Source organism: Pollachius pollachius (assembly GCF_949987615.1).
Source record: "Pollachius pollachius genome assembly, chromosome: 20".
Classification (NCBI taxonomy): Eukaryota; Metazoa; Chordata; class Actinopteri; order Gadiformes; family Gadidae; genus Pollachius; species Pollachius pollachius.
This window is the reverse complement of record NC_136953.1, coordinates 8,919,236-8,939,252: the sequence shown is the minus strand read 5'-3', so window position 1 is coordinate 8,939,252 and position 20,017 is coordinate 8,919,236. Positions and strand designations below refer to the sequence as shown.

General features: G+C 48.8%; 2 protein-coding genes across 2 annotated transcripts; both read right to left on the bottom strand.

Moving 5' to 3' along the window:
- Window positions 1–2,640: 2,640 nt before the first annotated feature.
- Window positions 2,641–14,459, bottom strand: LOC307091503 (F-box only protein 41-like; the record flags this gene model as incomplete). The annotated part of the gene is made up of 15 exons (XM_079758502.1): window positions 2,641–2,697; window positions 3,206–3,315; window positions 3,439–3,597; window positions 3,779–3,897; window positions 4,422–4,517; window positions 5,294–5,446; window positions 5,701–5,816; window positions 6,009–6,220; window positions 6,315–6,454; window positions 12,426–12,496; window positions 12,663–12,896; window positions 13,108–13,180; window positions 13,277–13,356; window positions 13,599–14,159; window positions 14,325–14,459. The coding sequence occupies 15 exons, from the start codon at window positions 14,457–14,459 to the stop codon at window positions 2,641–2,643; spliced, it is 2,316 nt and encodes a 771-aa protein (XP_079614628.1).
- Window positions 14,460–17,327: 2,868 nt separating this feature from the next.
- Window positions 17,328–18,880, bottom strand: LOC307090942 (uncharacterized protein; the record flags this gene model as incomplete). Its single annotated transcript, XM_079757747.1, has 2 exons — window positions 17,328–18,475; window positions 18,754–18,880. 2 exons carry the CDS (start codon window positions 18,878–18,880, stop codon window positions 17,328–17,330), a joined length of 1,275 nt encoding a protein of 424 aa, XP_079613873.1.
- Window positions 18,881–20,017: the final 1,137 nt, after the last annotated feature.

Genomic DNA, 20,017 nt, shown 5'->3' with positions numbered 1-20,017 from the left:
TGTCTGCAGAACCCCTCCATCCCCCCCTTCCGGGGGGCTGGGGGGGGTGTTACAACTAAGAGGGTCTTGCAACTTTTTTGAACGTTTACTAAAAAAGTTTGACTATTTGAAATTAATGCTACCCCTGTTTTAAACTCATTTAAGAAGTATAACATGCATGGAATTCAACTATGAGCTCTGGTGGTGATAACCGATTGTACTGCTGGCTTGATCACAATGTATGACATTGTGATCATTGATATTTAAGGGTGGATTTGAAATTCAAAGAAAGTTATTTTGTGTATAAAACATTTCATTTTTCTTAATGAAGAATATCAGTAGAACTTGAACACATCTTTCTGCCATAGATATAGATATTGAAACAGTCCAAAGTAATATTTGATATCATATTCACACCATGACTTTCAGCTTGAAAACCCTTAGACAAAATAGTGATTTGATACCTAGTATCAGGTAGTTGAATTATTATGTCTTGCCACTGCAGCAGCAAGACTCATGCAATTCATGGGCAGAATTTATATTTGGGATTATATTCACATAATGACATAAAAAAAAAAGCCAACAACATGTATAGGACTTGAACCCCCATCTCCAGCACTGCAATTAGCAGGTTTTACCACTGTGCAACTAACATACTTGCTAGTGATGGTAAGTTTTTATCTTTCATATTGTGGTCACATAATGACTACGTCCTTGAAAAACAACCAACATAAGCAAGAGTTGAATCCTGGTCTTGTTGTAGTAATTAATTTTAGCTTATAATATAGATAGCCTAACGTCCAGGGCACATGAACCAGGATCTCTGGTGACCACAACCAAGAGCAATCGACCATCAAGGCATTGAGGCTTAAGCAGGACTTGAAGCTGGGTCCCAAGCACGTAATTCAGCAGGTCTTACCACTGCACCTCAGACACTTGCTGTGTCTTTGAGCCCTGTTGGTTATTCATAAAACTTCAAATGGAAGGGCTTTCATCAGTGGGCCATAGGCTCAATCACCGTTGTGTTACCTCACTGGCATTAGGTATACAATACCTTAGATGACAATCTTCTATACTTTGAGTCCGCCGTGTGCAGCATCTGGTGGTGCGTGCGCAACCGAGCAGACTCTCTGGGGCAATGGGCCGGCTTGCGCACCTGTTGCGCATTAAGCAATCAATCAATGCGCACGGGATGCACTAACCACAAACGAACACACAGTCCATCCATGCTTCCATGTAGCGTTTTCTTCTAACTAATCCATAATGGGGATCCTGTGATGGGGCTGTAGATTTTCCTGCAAAGTAGCAGTTCAAACTCTCGTGAACACCGGCTTGTGGACTACCACTTCCACTTTGTATCTTCCTCCGGTGAATACAATATGGGATGAATAAAAGAAAGCAATTATCATACAATCATGCAAACTCAAAATAGACCATATTCACACACCAGATTCATACCGTTCTTCAGGGTATTGAGTCAGCACACAACAGCAGACAGGCGGATCCGCCTGTTGCGGCTGCTGGATGTGGAAGCGGAGGTTCACCTGCTGGATGTGGAAGCGGAGGTTCACCTAGAGGGGGTGGCGGCACCAGTGTTGCCAGATTGGGCAACACTATTTCAACACTATTTCCCCCCCATTGGCAACACTATTTCCCCCCCATTGCTTTGTTCTTTTTTGCTTTCCCCCCATTTGCTTTCGACGGCCGCATCTATTGATTTGCAGTTACAGTATCCTAGCTCTATCTCACTGAGTCTTGAAACAAACAAAAATCAGCAGGAATTGAACAGTGGTGCAGTGGAGAGCACTGTTGGATAGCACTCTGGAGACCAGCGTTCAATTACTGATTAATGTATGGTAATTAACTAAAGGGTAATGATATTTCAATTGAACTTCAATTGAATTGATTTATATAGCTTTCGACCACACACTCCTGAGACCGGGGTTGAAGTCCAACTAATGTTCATAAATGGAAAAAAATAATTTTCTATATCATGTGAGTTGTAAAGTCAAGTCTAACCGCCATCAACAAAATCATCAAAACTCAGTCGACGCAGGTTTGAGTCCCAGCTCACAGGGATTAAGAATTGGCTCATCCTTGCTGAGCCTAGGTGCTGGTCACCGCTTAGACCCTTGGTGGTGCAGCGGTAAGAGTGTGTGTTAACACTCTGTAGACTCAGGTTCGAGTCCCCGTTCACACGGTCACCAAGAAGGGGGAACCCCCAAAAGGTCCCCCAACGTCAGCAGAACCCCTCCATCCCCCCCTTTATAGGGGCTGGGGGGGCTGGGGGGGGGGGGGGGGGGTGTTAGGACTCAAGGGGTCTTGCAACTTTTTTGTACACTTTAGCGACTCGAGTCTTGAGTAGTAGTTTACCCCCCCTGGGTTTTTTTTTTTCATTCCTTGGTTTCTCCTCTTTCCCCTGAAATGTTAAAGGCATCAGATCAAATAAAATCATCAGTTGTTAAATTCACTGAATACGTTAATTCAATAATTGTCAGAAGAATGAGGAGACATGTGAAACATTGAATAGAAACAAGACATTTATTACACTTATCACCGATTGGTGTGTGTGTGTGTGTGTGTGTGTGTGTGTGTGTGTGTGTGTGTGTGTGTGTGTGTGTGTGTGTGTGTGTGTGTGTGTGTGTGTGTGTTTTGAAGAGTTCAGTATTCTTCTTTGACCTGCAGGATGTCACAAAGACCTGGAGACCTGGTTAGAACCTGAGACACACACACACACACACACACACACACACAATTGATCATCATTTAGCAGCTGGGTCCATTCATTAGTAGTATTATGTAAAGTACTGCTTCATAAGTGATTTGTGTATCAATATAACTGATTACTGATTACTATCAATATAACTGATTCATGTGTGTGTTGTGTGTCAGTATAGTTGATTACTGCTGCATGTGTGTCTGTGATGACTCTGTTTTCATGAAACAATCCCACAAAATTGGAACAATAACATTATTGGTCCCAGACTTGCCAACTCCATTGGTCAGATTTGGAGAAAGGGCGGCAAAATGTCTGTTGAGACAGAGTGGATGTTGTATACATGCACATGAAGCAGTACGCTTAAAAATAGTGGAGCAGTAGCCCTTTAAGACGTAGGGATTAAGGGTTAGAAGTAAGGTATTACTGTTCAAGGGTTTGGGGTTCAGGGATTAGGGGTAAAGGTTTAAAGGGTGAGGGGTTAAGGGTTAAATGGTGGTTTGGGTCTACCTTAAGAGCCTCCAGGTTATCTCTGAACACACTGTCCTCCTCAAGCGATCCGTCGTTAGCACAACTCTTCCTCACCAGCACCACCATGGACCTGAGATTAACACATTTACCTACACACACACACACACACACACACACACACACACACAGTCGGGATTGTATTTTGAAATGTACCTCTAGTTTTTTTTTGACAATGAGCAGCAATATAGCTACAATGTTGAGGGGGCTCTTACTTTGAAAGTGCAGTATAGCTTCCTCAGTGATGGCGGTGTGTGTCAACGTCAAAGTCTCCAAATTGGTGAGTCCGTTATTACAGAGCTCTGTCGCCACCTTCAGGTCGACCTTTGAAACGCACTCCAACTCCAGCTCTAGTAGACACACACAGCTGCGCACTGCACACACACACACACACACACACACACACACACACACACACACACACACACACACACACACACACACACACACACATTTCAGTTCATGTGGACTTCCCTTCAACACACACCGTTCAGTTCCCTTCAACGTGCTAATGTTTTCAGTCCATTCTGACCGGTCGTGGCGGCTGCTACTCACCCACAGCAGCCAACCCCTGAGTGCCACACCCGGCCCCGCCCACGCTGAGGGAACGCAGGTCCGGCCAACATCGACCGATGGTCTGCAGGCTACGGTTGCCGAGGCGATGAGGCTGCTGGCTGCAGCACAAGATTCAAACAGGTCACACAGTGTCTGTCTGACTGTCTGTAAACCACTGGTCCGCGGGGCGACCACAGGACATTGCGATCCAGAGCATGGTGTTCTCGACCGGTCCACCAAGGACAGTAGGTCAGAAATATGATGCCCTTCCACCGAGAGCTCTTCAGTGGTACATGGTGTGAGGCCAAGGACAGTGTGTGGGAATGAGCAGTGTTTAGTGGACCCACCTGGGGTTATGTGTTTAGGGATCTACCTGGGGTTTAGTGTTTAGTGGACCCACCTGGGGTTACGTGTTTAGGGATCTACCTGAGGTTTAGTGTTTAGTGATCTACCTGGGGTTTAGTGTTTAGTGATCTACCTGGGGTTTAGTGTTTACCTACCTGGGGTTTAGTGTTTAGTGATCTACCTGGGGTTTAGTGTTTACCTACCTGGGGTTTAGTGTTCAGTGATCTACCTGGGGTTTAGTGTTTACCTACCTGGGGTTTAGTGTTCAGTGAACCGACCTGGGGTTTAGTGGACCTACCTGGGGTTTAGTGGGGCGAACTTCAGGTGAGATATGGTTCTGCAGCCGGCTCCCAGCGCCCACAAGACCTCCTGACCCACCCCCTCACCGGGACTCCTGTTCAGACAGACAGACAGACAGACAGACAGACAGACAGACAGACAGACAGACAGTTATATGAAGAGCCAGACAGACAGACAGTAAGATGAAGAGACAGACCAATAGGCTGGCTGACAAACAAACAGTTAGATGAAGAGCTAGACAGACAAACAGACTGTAAAAAGCGAGGGTCGCATTTCCCCAGATGCTACCATTTAGCCGTTTACCTTTGCATACACACATAGCGCCACACTACAAACCACCACACACCACAGTTTAATACACTCCATTTATTTACAACATGCTAGATAATTCACACATACATTTGTTTGTCAACTACCCTTCTTCCATGGGGAACGCGTGCCGCATGGGAACCAGGGCTTTATTTTCTGTTCCGGGACAGTTAATTTGGTTTGCTAATGGCGGGGTTGGTGAGGTAGCGTTTGTACTTCTGAGTGTCGTTATGGTTGGTGTGATTTATTTATCTTTTGTGTGACTTTTTGGCACTGTAAATAAACCGGCACCATTTTTTGCAACCTTCAACTCTCTGAGCCGACTCCTGCTTTTGACCAACTGACTCCTTGGTTGCGTCCCGTCCCATATGTGAGTTGGGGGTTCAATACCTCTGTCTCACACAGACATTTAGATTAAGAAACAGATGGACAGACAGACAGTTAGATGAAGAGACAGACAGACGGTTAGATGAAGAGACAGACAGACACACAGACAGTTAGATGAAGAGACAGACAGACAGGCAGACACTTAGATGAAGAAACAGACAAACAGACAGATACCTGTACGTGATGGTATGTAGGTTGGGGGAGTAGCAGCTGGCCAGCCACAGGGACCTGTCTGTCAGCACATTGGAACACTGACAGACAGACAGGTAGAGCAGACTGCCCCCCGCTGAGCGTAAGACAGCCTCCACCCCTTCCTCCAGGCAGCCCCTGAGAGACAGACGGGTAGTAGAGGACAGTCATGGTCTGTGGAACTGCTGTGAAACACGCCGAGTTTGCCCGGGTTCAACATAGTCAAGGGTAGACCGGACATTGTTCATGATGCATTGTTGAACAAGCAGCGTTATCATAGGGGTGCTTGGGAACAGCTACAACTGTTGGGCTGAGTACTCACACTTACACAACACGGCCACTTTAGATTTTGTTTCATGCATATGTGTGGTGTGTGCGCATGTGTGTGTTACCGTTTGAGTGTCTGGTAGTCCTCTCTGCTTTCTCCAGGTCGTCTGGTTCTGCTTCTCAGGTTCTTCAGAACCAGGGACCGGGTCTGTGTACACCACTGAGACAGGGTGACCAGGAACTACACACACACACACACACACACACACACACACACACACACACACACACCTTTGGGTCATAGAGGCCTTGATAAAGCTGATCATGGCGGGAGTGACGATGAGGAGGTCGATGAAGATGAAAAAGGTGCCAACGGTGATAATGAAAAATAATATGGAAATGATGAATATGACCACGAGGAAGGCTGCCCTACCTTGCTGGACACCGTGACGTTCTCCAGAAGTAGGCGTGTCCATACAGCCGGGTGCCTAGCAACGCACCTCCAATCAGTGCACACCTCAGCCGCATGCAGCAGGGAAGCAACGTCCAAATATGGGAAGACACAAAAGAGCCCCGCCCTCAACCGTAGAGTCTCCACCCCCAGACAATGGGTGCTATGGCAACCCTTAGAGGAGGACGACAAATCTGTGGACCAGATATTAAAAAAAAAAATGATGTGATGAAAGCACCGCTTTATTTAATAAATAATGCTAGAAATACATACGTCCAAACATCTCACCTGGAGCAGCAGTCCGTCTTATCATCTCAGGTGTGTCCCATATCTGCTCCTCCTCGTCTTCGTCGTCCTCTTCCTCGTCCTTCTCCTCCTCTGTGCTGTGGTAACGATGGTAGCTGTTCACCCAGCGGTTCCCTCCAGCCCTGGAAGACAGCAATAGAATACTACAGTACAGGACTGGAGAATACTAGAGGAGATAGGAGAGAGGAGAGGAGAGGAGGGGAGATGAGAGGTGAGGAGAGAAGAGGAAAGAGGAGGGAGAGGACAGGAGAGGAGAGGGGAGATGAGAGGAGAGAGGAGAGAGGAGGGAGAGGAGAGGAGAGGAAAGAGGAGAGAGGAGGGAGAGGAGAGATGGTTTGGTTTTCAAAATCCCTTTATTGCACCATTGCAAGGAGAAAACAGATCACTATCGCATCATCACTTAAGAGCAGAAAACAAAACAAAAACAAAACCATCCCTAAAGTACAACAAACCTGTCAACCAGGAAACGTGTTGCTCTAGTCAGAAGCTTACATTCAGCTCTCCGCCCCCCCCCCCCCACAGAACATAAAACCCCTCCAACAGCCCATATGTGACTGAAACCCTGCATATTGTCCATCATTTGATAATAACCATGTTCCACCCTCAGTCGGGCCTTCAGCAGTCCCTTCAGAACCAGCACCGGCTCCACACTACCGACACTCTGAGCCCGGTTCCTGCGTGTTAGCCAGATGGCCAACTTGGCAGAACCAGATAAAAAGTTCACCAGTGTGTGTACACTCTTGTTCTGAGCACAGTATTTCGGGCCAGAAATAAACAAACCAAAAGAAAAATTCTCCCCTAGACCCTGAAACCACCTTTTTAAAAGCTCGAACAGTACTGTCAGCCGAGGACAGTGAACAAATAAATGCACCAGGGTCTCAATCTGAGAGCAGAAAATACACTCCTCCCCCTGCTCTGGATCCAGGTGCGCTCTGTATCTGTTTGTAGCTATTGCTCCATGTACAATCCTCCACTGGAGGTCTGCTGTCCGTTTTTCAACGGGCAGCTTGTACAGAGACTGCCAGCTGCCTTTCGGGGAAGCGTCTGGACCAAAAAAACTCAGTCCACCTCGACTCCTTCATGCCTGCCAAAGAGCACAGGTTCAGAACCTTAGAGCAGATTTGGTACAAATCCTTCTTCCCTGCAGCCTGAAAAATCTCCAGGTGTGGGGTTGTGAGAGACAGCAGCTGACCTCCTCCCTCCTGCCACTCCCCCACAACTGGGGTGATAGACAGAGCGGGGAAACTGTACTCTCCCTCTTCTCTCCACTGGTCACACTGAGTGCGGTTTTGTGCAAACTCTCTCAGAGGTTGTTGCAGGGCAGCACAGACTTCCTCCACCACTCTGTTGATCAACCTGATGGAGGTGATGTTGCTTCTCTCTCTCAAGTTGTCCACAGATGTTGCCGTCATCTTCCTCAGATGGCCCAGTTTGGTGCAGCCAGCCTCTCTAAGATAGGCTCGCAGGCTGGCAGACTGCAGTGTTTGAGTCTTTATGAGGTTATTATAAAACAAAGGCTCCTCAAACAACCACATGCCCGGAGTCTCATTTGTGGCACGTGTGGCCTTAAAAATCTGCCATGCCTGCAATACCGAGCTATAAAAAGGTGTCAGTCCAGTTAGATCCACATCCTCAAGCTGTAAAAGAAAAAGCTGTTTGTCATAGCCCAAACGCCCAGCTCTCTTCAGCAGCAGACGAGCTGCATCAAACCAGCTTGGGCCGCAATTGTACAGCAGTCTTTGTGCAGTCTGAAGTCTAAAAGTAGCAATTTTTGCCTGGATGTTGATCAGTCCCTGCCCTCCTTCAGCCACAGGCAGGTAGAGGGCTGCTGCCCGGACCCAGTGCCGGCCAGACCAGAAAAGGTCCAGGATGACTCGCTGAACGTCCTCCATCAGGCCTCTCGGTGGTGTCAGAGCAAAAAGTCTATGCCAAAGAGTCGAAGCGACCAGGTTATTGGCAACCAGAACTCTTCCCCTATATGACAACTGGGGTAGCGACCATTTCCATTTAGACAACCGACCACATTTTCTCCTTAACTCCCTCCCAGTTCTTGTTTTGAAAGCCCTCAGTGCCCAAGAATACTCCCAACACTTTCAGGCCCTCCTTCCCCCTCCAAGACCTCCAGGCAGACTAGGCACTGCCTGATCCTTCCACTGTCCCACCAACAAGGCTTCACTCTTTGCCCAGTTCACCCGAGCAGATGAAGCCTTTTCGTACAGGGACAGGGTATCCTGCAAACTTTGAACATCCCCCTGGCTGGAGACAAAAATACTAACATCATCTGCATAAGCAGAAACAGTAGGTGGACGATCAATATTATAGGACCCAGGCAGTGAGAGACCACTGAGCCGACCTCTCAACATGCACAGCAAGGGCTCAATAGCTAAGCTATATAGTTGACCGGAGAGAGGACAACCCTGTCTTATCCCTCGCTGTACAGGGATTGGCCGGCTCAGCCCTGCCCCCATCCTCACCATACATTGAGCACCATTATACAATAAACCAATCCAGGCCAGAAAACCATCACCAATACCAAAAGCCCTAAGTGCAGAAAACAGATAAGAGTGATCCACCCTACCAAAAGCCTTCTCCTGGTCCAAAGAAACAATACCAAAATCAACATTATGGGATCTACACACATCAATAACATCTCAAATAAGGAAAATGTTGTCCATTATTTTCCTGTCAGGTACACAGTAGCTTTGGTCTGTATGTACAAGTATTCCCAGGATGTCCTTAAGTCTGTTTGATAAGGCTCTGGAAAGCACCTTATAGTCAGTACAGAGGAGAGCAACCGGCCTCCAGTTCTGAAGTAAGGCCAGGTCTCCTTTCTTGGGAAGCAGGGAAAGCACAGCTCGCTGACAGGAGACAGGAAGTGATCCTGTTCTGAAACACTCCATTAAAACACCATGTAAATCAGGCCCAAGGGTATTCCAGAACCGCTTGTAGAAGTCAGAGGAGAGACCATCAATCCCTGGTGCCCGTCCTGATGCCATCTGATTGACAGCGACTGTCAACTCCTCCAGAGTCAGCTCAGAGTCCAGAGCAGCTTTCTCTCCCGGGATGAGCTGAGGAAGCCCCTCCAGGAGCTCCTCGCGGTACTCCATGCTGCGCTGTTCTGCCCCAAAGAGGTCAGCGTAGAAGTCCATTGCATGGGTCCTCATCTCACCTTGACTGGTGGTCACTCTGCCTCCAGGAAGCTTAAGGCAGGTCATCTGCTTCCTCTGTGCCACCGATCTCTCCAGATTAAAAAAGAAAGAGCTCGGGGCATCCATGTCCTTTAGCTGGAGGAAGCGAGACCTGACAAGAGCTCCCTTCACTCTCTCCTGCAGGAGGGAGCTCAACTCCAATCTCTTCTCCTGCAGCAGATGACCCGTGGAGGGATCCAAATCCCTATGTGACCCCTCTTCAATGCTCCTAATATTAGCTTCAAGCTCCTGAACTGCTGCCTTTATCTTAGCAGTCGAATGGGAGGTATACTGCTGGCAAAAGACACGAATTTGAACCTTACCAACTTCCCACCACAGCTTCAAAGAAACAAAATCCGCTTTCCTAGTTTTCCACTGCTGCCACAAACGCTCAAAGCTTTGGCAGAAAGAACGGTCCTGCAGAAGTCTATTATTAAACGACCAGTAGGACTTAACCCTTTCACCTGGCGAAATTATCAAGTCTATGCTGACATAGTGGTGGTCAGTAAAGCCAACTGGACTAATGTAACTGTGGACTGATCTGGAGCTGAGACTTTTGGAAATGTAAATCCTATCCAGTCTAGCTGCACTCACCCTGTTTTTGCTGACCCTCACCCATGTGTATTGTCTGGATTGTGGATATTTGACCCTCCATGTGTCTAACAGATCCAGGTGTGTGATGATACTGTTAAGGCTCTGCGATGACTGTGGGTGGGGTTCTTCACTTGTCCTGTCTACAGTAAAATCTAGAGTGCAGTTGAAATCCCTACCAATGATGAATTGCTCATGATGGTAATTCCTTACCTCATTTTTTAGCAGGGTGAAAAAGCCCACTCTTTCTGTGCCTCGATTTGGGGCATATATGTTAACAAAGCAGAACACAGAGCCCTCTATTTCTGCCCTGACAATCAACAGCCTGCCCTTCACCACTTCAGTAGAAGATAATACCTTTACATTTGCATTTTTCCTAAACAGAACAGCTACCCCTGCACTAAGGTTGGTGCCATGACTAAGGGTACAAGAACCCTCCCACCATAAACCCCAATCTATCTCGTCTGCTGGATTAGTATGTGTCTCTTGCAAAAACAGCACATCAACCCTTTTTTGAGTAGCGACTTCAGAGATTAATGCCCTTTTGTGTCTGTCTCTCCCACCATTAATGTTCAAAGACCCTATTTTAAGGCTCCGCATAGAGGTCAGAGAAGAGAAACAAATAAGATGAACAGAGCAAGGAACAATAAAAAGAGGAAAAACACTGTGTGGTACATGATCATGTTACTTTTTAGTCTTTTTAGCAGTTTTACCTTTTTTTTCTTTTCTCAGAATTGTAATATGCTTTTTAAGGCGAAAGCGTTTCTTTTCGTCCAAGAGGTCAAAACCGACCGATCTTTTCAGTACACCAACAGATCTGATGAACTGCTCAGTGTCACTGAAATAATCTTTTAGTCTAACAGACTTCTTAAAGGTCACATCCAGAAATTGATTTATCTCCTCTAAAGAATAGAGATCTGTGTTCCTGAAAGAAGTTTCACCTATAGATACTGCATCTGACTCAGAGTCATACTCCATGTCTTCTCCTTCACAGGATGCCTGACTATTTAACATACCCTGTCCGTCATTGGTGATCACAGTGAGGTCTCTGCCTGCTTGTGGAAGCTGCTTCAGTGCCTGCAGACGGAGAACTGCTCAGGTTCTCTGCAACCACAGGAGCCTGCTGCTTCTCAGGCTGGCTCTGTTCCTCTCTATCTAAGTCATCGTTCTCAGAATGTGAACCAGTGGCACCGGCTGCCACGTCCTCAGCACCGGGATACGCATCCGCACCCGCTGCGCCAGCACCGGACCCGCCAGCCGCGGACCCAGCACCGGACTCTCCAGCCGCAGACCCAGCCACGGACTCAGCACCGGACCCGCCAGCCGCGGACCCAGCACCGGACCCGCCAGCCGCGGACACACCGGAGCCGCCCGCCGCATCAGCGGAGTGAGCTGCCCCCTGCTGTCTATGCGGACACGCAAAGCGTTTATGTCCCACATCTCCACACTCAAAACATTTGAACTGTCCTGAGCTGGTGTACACCATATAAAACCCATCACCGTGCTTCACTCTGAACGACACCTCCAGTGTTTGTGTCGGCGAGTCCAGGAACATGAACACCTGCCGCCTCAGAGAGACTGCACGTGCTTCAGTTTGGGATCCTTACATCCCAAACTCACTGCTTTAAATCCACCGGCAAACTTGCGAACTTACGGAGCTCGTTCTCTAACAACTCGTTCGGTATGAACGGCGGAACACCGGACACGGTGATCCGCGTGGAGGGAACTGACAGCGGGGAGACCTGCACGAATAAGTCCCTGATAAACACGCCACTCTCTACCAGCTGATGCACACGGGGCTCCTCTTTCAGGAACACAACCACTGCTTTGTTCATTGTAGATGCAAAAGATAATTTATCATAACCTACCTGCTCACCGACAGGCAATAGATCCTCCTCCACAGTAACGCTACTATCCGGCGGGACTATCCTTACTCCCTGCCGGATAGACGGAGGTGGCGTCTCGGAGGACGCCATTCCTCCCGAAAACCACCTGACACAACCACTGATCACTCGGCCACCACAGTAAAAAAAGAATTAATAATGAATAAGTCTTACCTGATCATGCACAAAGAACAGACAGAGAAACCAGGGAAAAACCGGGAAAAAAGGACAGAGAACAATTCAAAACTGCGCGCCACTCGCACCCCCACCACCGCCACTCACACACACACCAGAAACGGAAACAGAGGAGAGGAGAGGAGAGGAGAGGACAGGAGAGGAGAGGAGAGGAGAGGAGAGAGGAGGGAGAGGTGAGGAGGGGAAGGAGGAGGGGAGGGGACAGGGGAGAGAGGAGGGAGGAGAGGAGAGAGTACCAGTCATTGTATGGATGGTGGTTGTATAGTTGGTCTCCAAGTCTATAAGATCCAGAAACACTGTAACTCCTCTACAGAGAGGAGAGAGGAGGGAGGAGGGAAAACACATTCAGCTATTGAGACAAAACTGATTTTTATATTTCATTTTGACAATTTTTTGGAGTTGTCATGTTTTAATTTGTAAACAGTGACATCGTATTTTTAACTTTTAGAATGAAAAAGCTGTTCTGGATTCACCTGAGTTGCCATGGTAACCGGCGACCTGGCTCCAAGCATGTCCTCCACACTGCCATCCAAGCTCCGCCCTGCGCGACCCCACACAGGTGAGGAGACACCTCTGTGTGTGTGTCCTGGAGTGTGTGTGTATATCGGTGTGTGCATGTGTCGTTGCGGGTGCGTGTGACCGGGTGCGATCTGCAGCAGCTGTCTCTCTGCATGGTCGGCTCGATCGAGTAACGACTCCATAAACATCTGGAGGATGATAGCATAAATAACAAATCATTACTTACGAGAGGTGAGTTACCTACTGAACGACAAGTGAGTTACCAGCTGAACGACAGGTGAGTAACCCGCCCAACAACCAGAGTTACCCGCTGAACGACAGGTGAGTAACCCGCCCAACGACAGGTGAGTTACCCGCTCAACAACAGGTGAGTTACCCGCCGAACGACAGGTGAGTTACCTGTAGTTTCATTTTAGCTTCTGCCTCCTTCTCTGCTGTATCTCTCAGGAACACCTGCACCTGATGCATATCCCTGCAACATATACACACACACACAAATACTAAATATAATGATAAATGAAAGAAAAAAGGAGAAGTGTGTGTGTGTGTATGAAAGAGAGAGACAAACTGTTTTCGTTTGGCCAGTTCGTCCTCTTTTCCCTTCAGTTCTCGCTTTACTCCCTCCATCATCTCCATGGCGATGGAAGCCTATAGTGAAATAATATTCTAAACATTAAATATCACCACTTACTCACTACTTACGGATGTAAACTCAACTCAACTAATATTAAACTTACCTTAACTATGTTGAACTAAACTTATAAAATGAAGTTAAACCAAAGTTAGATTGAACTAAACTAAACTAAGCTAAACTAATATCAAACTAAGATAATCTAAAACAATCTAAACTAATGATGGTCAACTGGAAGTCATTGTGTGATGTCACTCACCTGTCTGGACAGGTACGCTGCTCTCTCCTCCACTTCGTCCTTCTCTCTCACGAGACGTTCTCCCTTCCTCCTCTCTCGCTCTAGCTCCGCCTCTCTTTCCTGTAGCTCCGCCTTCAGGTGATGGACACGCCCCCTCACCCTCTCCTCCAACTCGGCTACGGCGGTGGCCACCTGCATGTCCAGCCTCAGCTCTAGTCTCTCTTCCAGGCCTGGCCCCACGGAGAAGCACTCCACTGGGGGATACCCCAACTCCAGCCCCAGGCTCCTCCTGAGGCCTATATGGTCCTCCAGAGCTAAAAAGGCAGTGGATGTGAGGCCTGTAGGGCTAGGCAGAGCCAGAGCCCTGGAGGAATCCTGGGGGACTCCCAGAGAAGGTCCTCCTGCGGCCCCTAACATCACCCTGAGAAGCTGGGTGGAGGCGGTGGAGGAGGCCAGGTCCAGACCGGCCAGAGGCAGGGGGTCTCTGGTGGACTCCATGCCCAGGGAGGAGCTCTGTCCCTGGGAGACAGGCGGACCAGGGAGGCGCAGGAGGAACCCTGGCGTAGAGCTCCTGGCACGCACCTCAGAGGACATGAAAGTACTTTTAAAAGTTGTGTGTGTGTGTGTGTGTGTGTGTGTGTGTGTGTGTGTGTGTGTGTGTGTGTGTGTGTGTGTGTGTGTGTGTGTGTGTGTGTGTGTGTGTGTGTGTGTGTGTGTGTGTGTGTGTGTGTGTGTGTGTGTGTGTACCTTGGATAGACCGAGCAGGGTCTGATAGGTGTGTGTGTTGACCAGGTGGTCTTGGAGGTCCAGGACGGAGCTGAAGGTCCCTTCTGATCCACAGCCTGGACATGAGAAGGTCTGGTCAGCTGCTGCTACCAGCATGCTCCGGCACCAGCACCTTCACGACAACCCTGCTACAAGTTATCATCTAGAGACTACAAGTTATAGTCTAGGGACTACAAGATATCATCTAGAGACTACGAGTTATCATCTAGAGACTACAAGTTATAGTCTAGGGACTACAAGTTATCATCTAGAGACTACAAGTTATCATCTAGAGACTACAAGTAAAGATCTAAAGACTACAAGTTATCATTCTAGAGACTACAAGTTATCATCTAGAGACTACAAGTAAAGATCTAGAGACTACAAGTTATCATCTACTACAAGTTATCATCTAACTATTTGGAGTTACACACTCATCTAGAGACTACAAGTAAAGATCTAGAGACTACAAGTTAGTTATCATAGAGACTACGCGTTGTAGAGACTACATGTTAAAATCTATTGACTCAAGTAATCATCTAGACTTAATTTATCATCTAAAGACTACAAGTTATCTGGAGACTACAAGTAAACATTGAGAGACTACAAGTTAACAGAGGGACAACATGTTATCATCTAGAGACCACAAGTTATTGTCTTTAACCTATGAGTTAGCCTAGAGACTACACATCGTTATCTAGCGACTAGAAATAATCATAGAACCTGATCTTACATCTCGTGACTCTTCTAAAAGTGAGCCTATATTGAGAAAATGTAGAAGCTTCAAAGCAATATGACGTCACATATTGATGCTGCTCTGTCTCCATCTATATTCTAGAGAAGGATATACATAATTAATTTGCCTTCAATTCATATACACTATGTGCATTGGTGTTTGTGTGAGTGTGTATGGGTGTGTGTAGGGGGGTGGTGGTAGAGGTGAGGAGTTAGAACAGCACTGACCTAGATACAAGAACACACCCAGGCACTACCCGACACACACACACACACACGCACACACACACACACACACACACACACAATTGACTATTGAAGCGTCCTCTGCAGCGCCTACATGAGCTATGTGTGCGTGTGTGTCTGTGTGTCTGTGTGTCTGTGTGTGTGTGTGTGTGTGTGTGTGTGTGTGTGTGTGTGTGTGTGTGTTGGAATTCAGATCGGCCTATGGATGGCTGAGCAGCGGGAAAGAGAAGTCTGGATATCTCTATCCCCATCTACATGTTTTTTTTTCTCCTCTCTTGACCACACTGTAAACAAAGCCAGTACCGTTGCCAGCACAGTGACTCAGACAGAAATCGAACGGATCACGGATCTACCGAGCACGTTTAAAACCCGATATAAAAGCCCCCTCACCTGTGATTCCACCGCGGAATGGAGTCGATATTATCCGGTGTAAAAACTTCTGTCTTACCCGCCGAGCACCACCCGACCAGAATTCAGACCGTCAGCCTGTTGGCTTAATTCACATTAGATGATTCGCTCATATATCCGCACCCTGTCTGGCCTGGATGCACGGTTTTCAGGTCCACTCCGGTACGGCCGTGTCTCTTCGAGCCGAGCCAAGCAGAGAACTGTCAACCGACTGGCCCGCGTGCTACATCATCCCTCCCTCCGGTAAAACTCTCCGCGCGCTGTGGCCGTGCAGCGTGCTAATGACGTGGCGCACGTGACCTGTCGGTTCCGTTTAAAACGAGAGGGGCGGATAGGATATGAGAGGAGGGAAATGGAGGGGAGGGGCGGGGAGAGGATGGGAGGGGAGAAGAGAGAAGAGAGAGGAGGGGGTCTCTACGGCAACAAGCCAGTCGCCAAATTTGAGATGTGATTGGCTGAAGTATTTGTGAATTATCCGAGAGAGCCTATGACATTGATTCTGCAGTTTCGCTTATTTAAATATCTGAATCAATCCAGATGTACTGATGTACCGATGCAGGTGTGCAGATGGATTGATACAAATGTAAATTTATGCTAGACGGCTGAATAGAAGGACAACTCGTGTTTTGTACTTTGAACATCTGGTTTTATTCACATAAAGACCACAGGAAGTTGAGAAATGAAAGGAGGAGAGAACCACATCGACCAATATATAATAATATATCCATGCAGAATGATGGCTACTAAGATTGTCATTAAGATGCACAGCAATGTGTGCTACGTCACAGCTCAACTCAGAGCTGAGTTTAGGTGTTTAGTCCAACAGTCCAGACATGGCGGCCATCTTAGAATCATAATAATAACAATAATGATAATTATAATAAATAAATCATTATTATACTCTTTAAATATAACATACATGTCTTCACTTTGATTTCAGCCGTGCTGAAATAATTTATAATAAAATATTTTTAGAATAATTTCCATAATTTCCACAATGGGTTTGTAGAAAAATGAAATCTCTGTACAAATAAGTCAAGTTGTAGAAATATACATTCTGAGTGTTAAACAATCTTATACTTCAAGAGGTAGCAAGGGTCTATAAAAATATTCCTACAAAGTGTATCGCAGCGGTGGGAATATAAATTGACACAGGACATAAAACTACATTCTTCACTTGAGATCTCGAGCAAAAATCACAGAAATTGTACAACATTCTGACGTCAGTATCCACGTGTTGGAACATCTTTGAACACGTCATCATGCGTTAACGTCAAACAGCGATTACAGTCAACAGCAGTGAGTTAGTTTATCTACAATCACCCGCCGCTTCTCTGACCCAAGAATCCACTGCGCTGTCCTTGGTGCTGATGGGGACCCATGACGTCACCCCCACCCCCCACCAGAACTTCCGCCAACCAACCCGTCCCTTTAACCGTGTCCGTGCGGGTCGTCGGAGACGTGCTCGTGGACCAGAGTCTCATCCGCGGGCCTTTCAAACTCCGCGTGAAAAAGCGCGGACGCGCCTCTTTTTCAAACAGCCAATCAGCTGACGTCTCAATCTTTTGAACGACCGACTCCTCGAGCCTAGTCCGTTTAGACGCCGCCGGGCGCGCTGAACGCCATCGAGTACGCGGCCATCATCTGTGCGCGCAGTTGCTGCTTGACGTGCACGCGCCCGTGCCTTTTCTTTTCGTCGCTGCGAGCGAAGCGCTTGCCGCAGACGTCGCACGAGAATGGCTTCTCCCCCGTGTGCGTGCGCGTGTGCGTGGTGAGGTGGTCGCTGCGGCTGAAGCTGCGCGCGCATATCGTGCACTGGAACGGCTTCTGTCCGGTGTGAATGCGCACGTGGCGGTTGAGCTCGTCCGAGCGGGAGAAGCGGCGCTCGCAGCCCTGCACGCAGCACGGGAACGGCTTCACCTTGACGGCGCTCGTGGCTTTCCTGGCTCTGCCCGAGACCTTGGCGGCCCCCGCCGTCTGCGCGTTGCCGATGTTGGGCATCGGGAACGCGCCGGGCAGGAGGGAGGAAAGGAGGAAGGCGTCAAGGGTGAAGGGGAGGGCGGCGGGCGGGAGGGACAGCGCGAGGCCGCAGGGCGCGGGCTCCGTCTTGATGACGGGTCGGTTAATGACGTAGTCAGCGGAGTCTCCTCCGTTCACGCCGGGGACTGACATCAGACTCTTCAGCCACTCCTCCAGGGCCAGCGGCTCCTGTTTGATCTCGTGAGACAGGGAGGGAACGTCTCCCGCGGCCGCCTCGCTCCCGACCAGCGACTCCAGGAACTCCGCCACGTCCACCTGTTGCTCGAGCGCCGAGAGCGGGAGCAGCGGCTCGGTGGCGGACGGCAGGCCGGTATAGCCGGTCCCCGGGAGCTGCACGCAGCCACTGCCGCCGCCGCAGCTGGAGGCCTGGAACTCGCTCTTCACCAACAGCAGGGCCGGGGGAGGCCCGGGGGAGGACGCGCTGGGGCCGGGGTCGGCAACGCTGCCGTAGCCCGCGGGCACGCATGTCGGTTGGAGTGATGGCGGAGAGGAGGCGGGATGATGCTCGAGCTCGCTGCAGACGCCCACTATCTCGGTGATCATGTTGAGGATGGCGTCCGCGCTGCTGCTCAGCTCCGCCGCCGGCTCGGAGGCGGCGAAGAAGGCCGCGGAGGAGGCGAGCGACGGGGAGAGGGTGTCCGAAGAGCAGTCGCTGAGGTCGGAGAAGAAGTCCGAGTCGGAGGCGTCGGTCCCCGGGGAGAAGGCTGGAGGAGGAGGGGGCCGTTAGTGGTGTTGCATAACAATAATAATCACTGTCTTCCCACACAAACACACACACACACACTCAAACACACAAAACGCAAGCGCACAAACGCAAGCACACACACAGACACGCAAACACACATGCAAACGCACACACACACTAATGTTTGAATTAATCGTTCATGAACGATTATGCGTGGCACTTGCATCACTGTATACATGTGAGCAACATGTGATAAAATATCCACGTGCACTCTGAAACTTTATGAGACGCACATACCTTGGGAGAAGGGCGAGCTCGTGTCACATTCACTGTGGTCCCCGAGGCTGGAGCCCACGCTGTCCACCCAGGCGCTGCACGCGCCCTCCAACTCCGACAGGAAGCTGTCCTCGCGCTCCAGAAGCATGATCACGGTGCAGATGCTCGTGTTAAACCCAATGATTAATTAGAGCCCAAATGTCCTCAGAAAATACAGTGAGATATTAATCCACGAGTCCGGTATAAACAAATGAAGTGTTGGCGTTTTAATGATGACGATAATAATAATAATAATAATAATAATGATAATAGCCGCTGAACCGTTGGTTATAGATCCGTTAGTCGTTGTTCCGTGAGAGGACTCGGCGCAGGGAGAGTCTGATGCTCCGTTCATCCACTCAGTCCCTTTTATACTCTCCGTCTCCTAGGTAACTCCTGGCTGCAGTCATTGGTGGATATCAGTGCGAGGGATTCCCCCCGCTGCGAGCTTCGTAGGTGCCCAAACATGGGCACATCCGGACGTGACGACGGTGTCCCCCTACCATATAAGGACAGGCGGGAGAGCGACGTAGAGACGGGGTTTCCTCCAAGAACGTTCACTGCGACAACAGCGAGGCCGCTTTGGCTCGAGACCAGGGGCTCGCGGAGCTCAAGAAGCGCTTATTACGCAACTATGGCGCGCGCGGTATAACGCTCCAGTGCAGCGTGCAAACGGTGCAAATCGTCGAGGAACATTAAAGAAACGGTCATTTAATCTGAACATTTCTGCAAAGGCATACCGACACACGGACAGACACACGGACAGGCAGATAGACAGCTTCGGTGCACGCGCGTGCACGTGGCTGCAGGCTTTACTGCAGCGAGCGCGCAGCCGTGGGCGGTTTGTCATCAGGTTTCAAAACAGGAGACGCAGACAGCTCCGCAGTATAGAGGGAGGAGGGGGGAAGTGGAGGCGGGGGAGGAAGAGGGGGTTGTTATGGTACTGGAACAACAACGCGCCCAAGTATTCCCTTCAATTTGTGTGCGGGTGGGAGAGAGAGAGAGAGAGAGAGAGAGAGAGAGAGGAAGACATACAGCAATATTAGTCTAAATGTAACATTCCGACACACAGGTCGTGACGTAATCACCATAGAAACGGGAGAGAGAACACCATGGTCGGATTTAGGTCGCATGTTACGTAAATTACCGTTTTTACTTTGATACTGCAGAACGAGATTGCATGAAACAAGACGTTGTGTTTACGGTGCAATTTACATCAGAGGAGTTAACAGTATGGCTCGCGCGC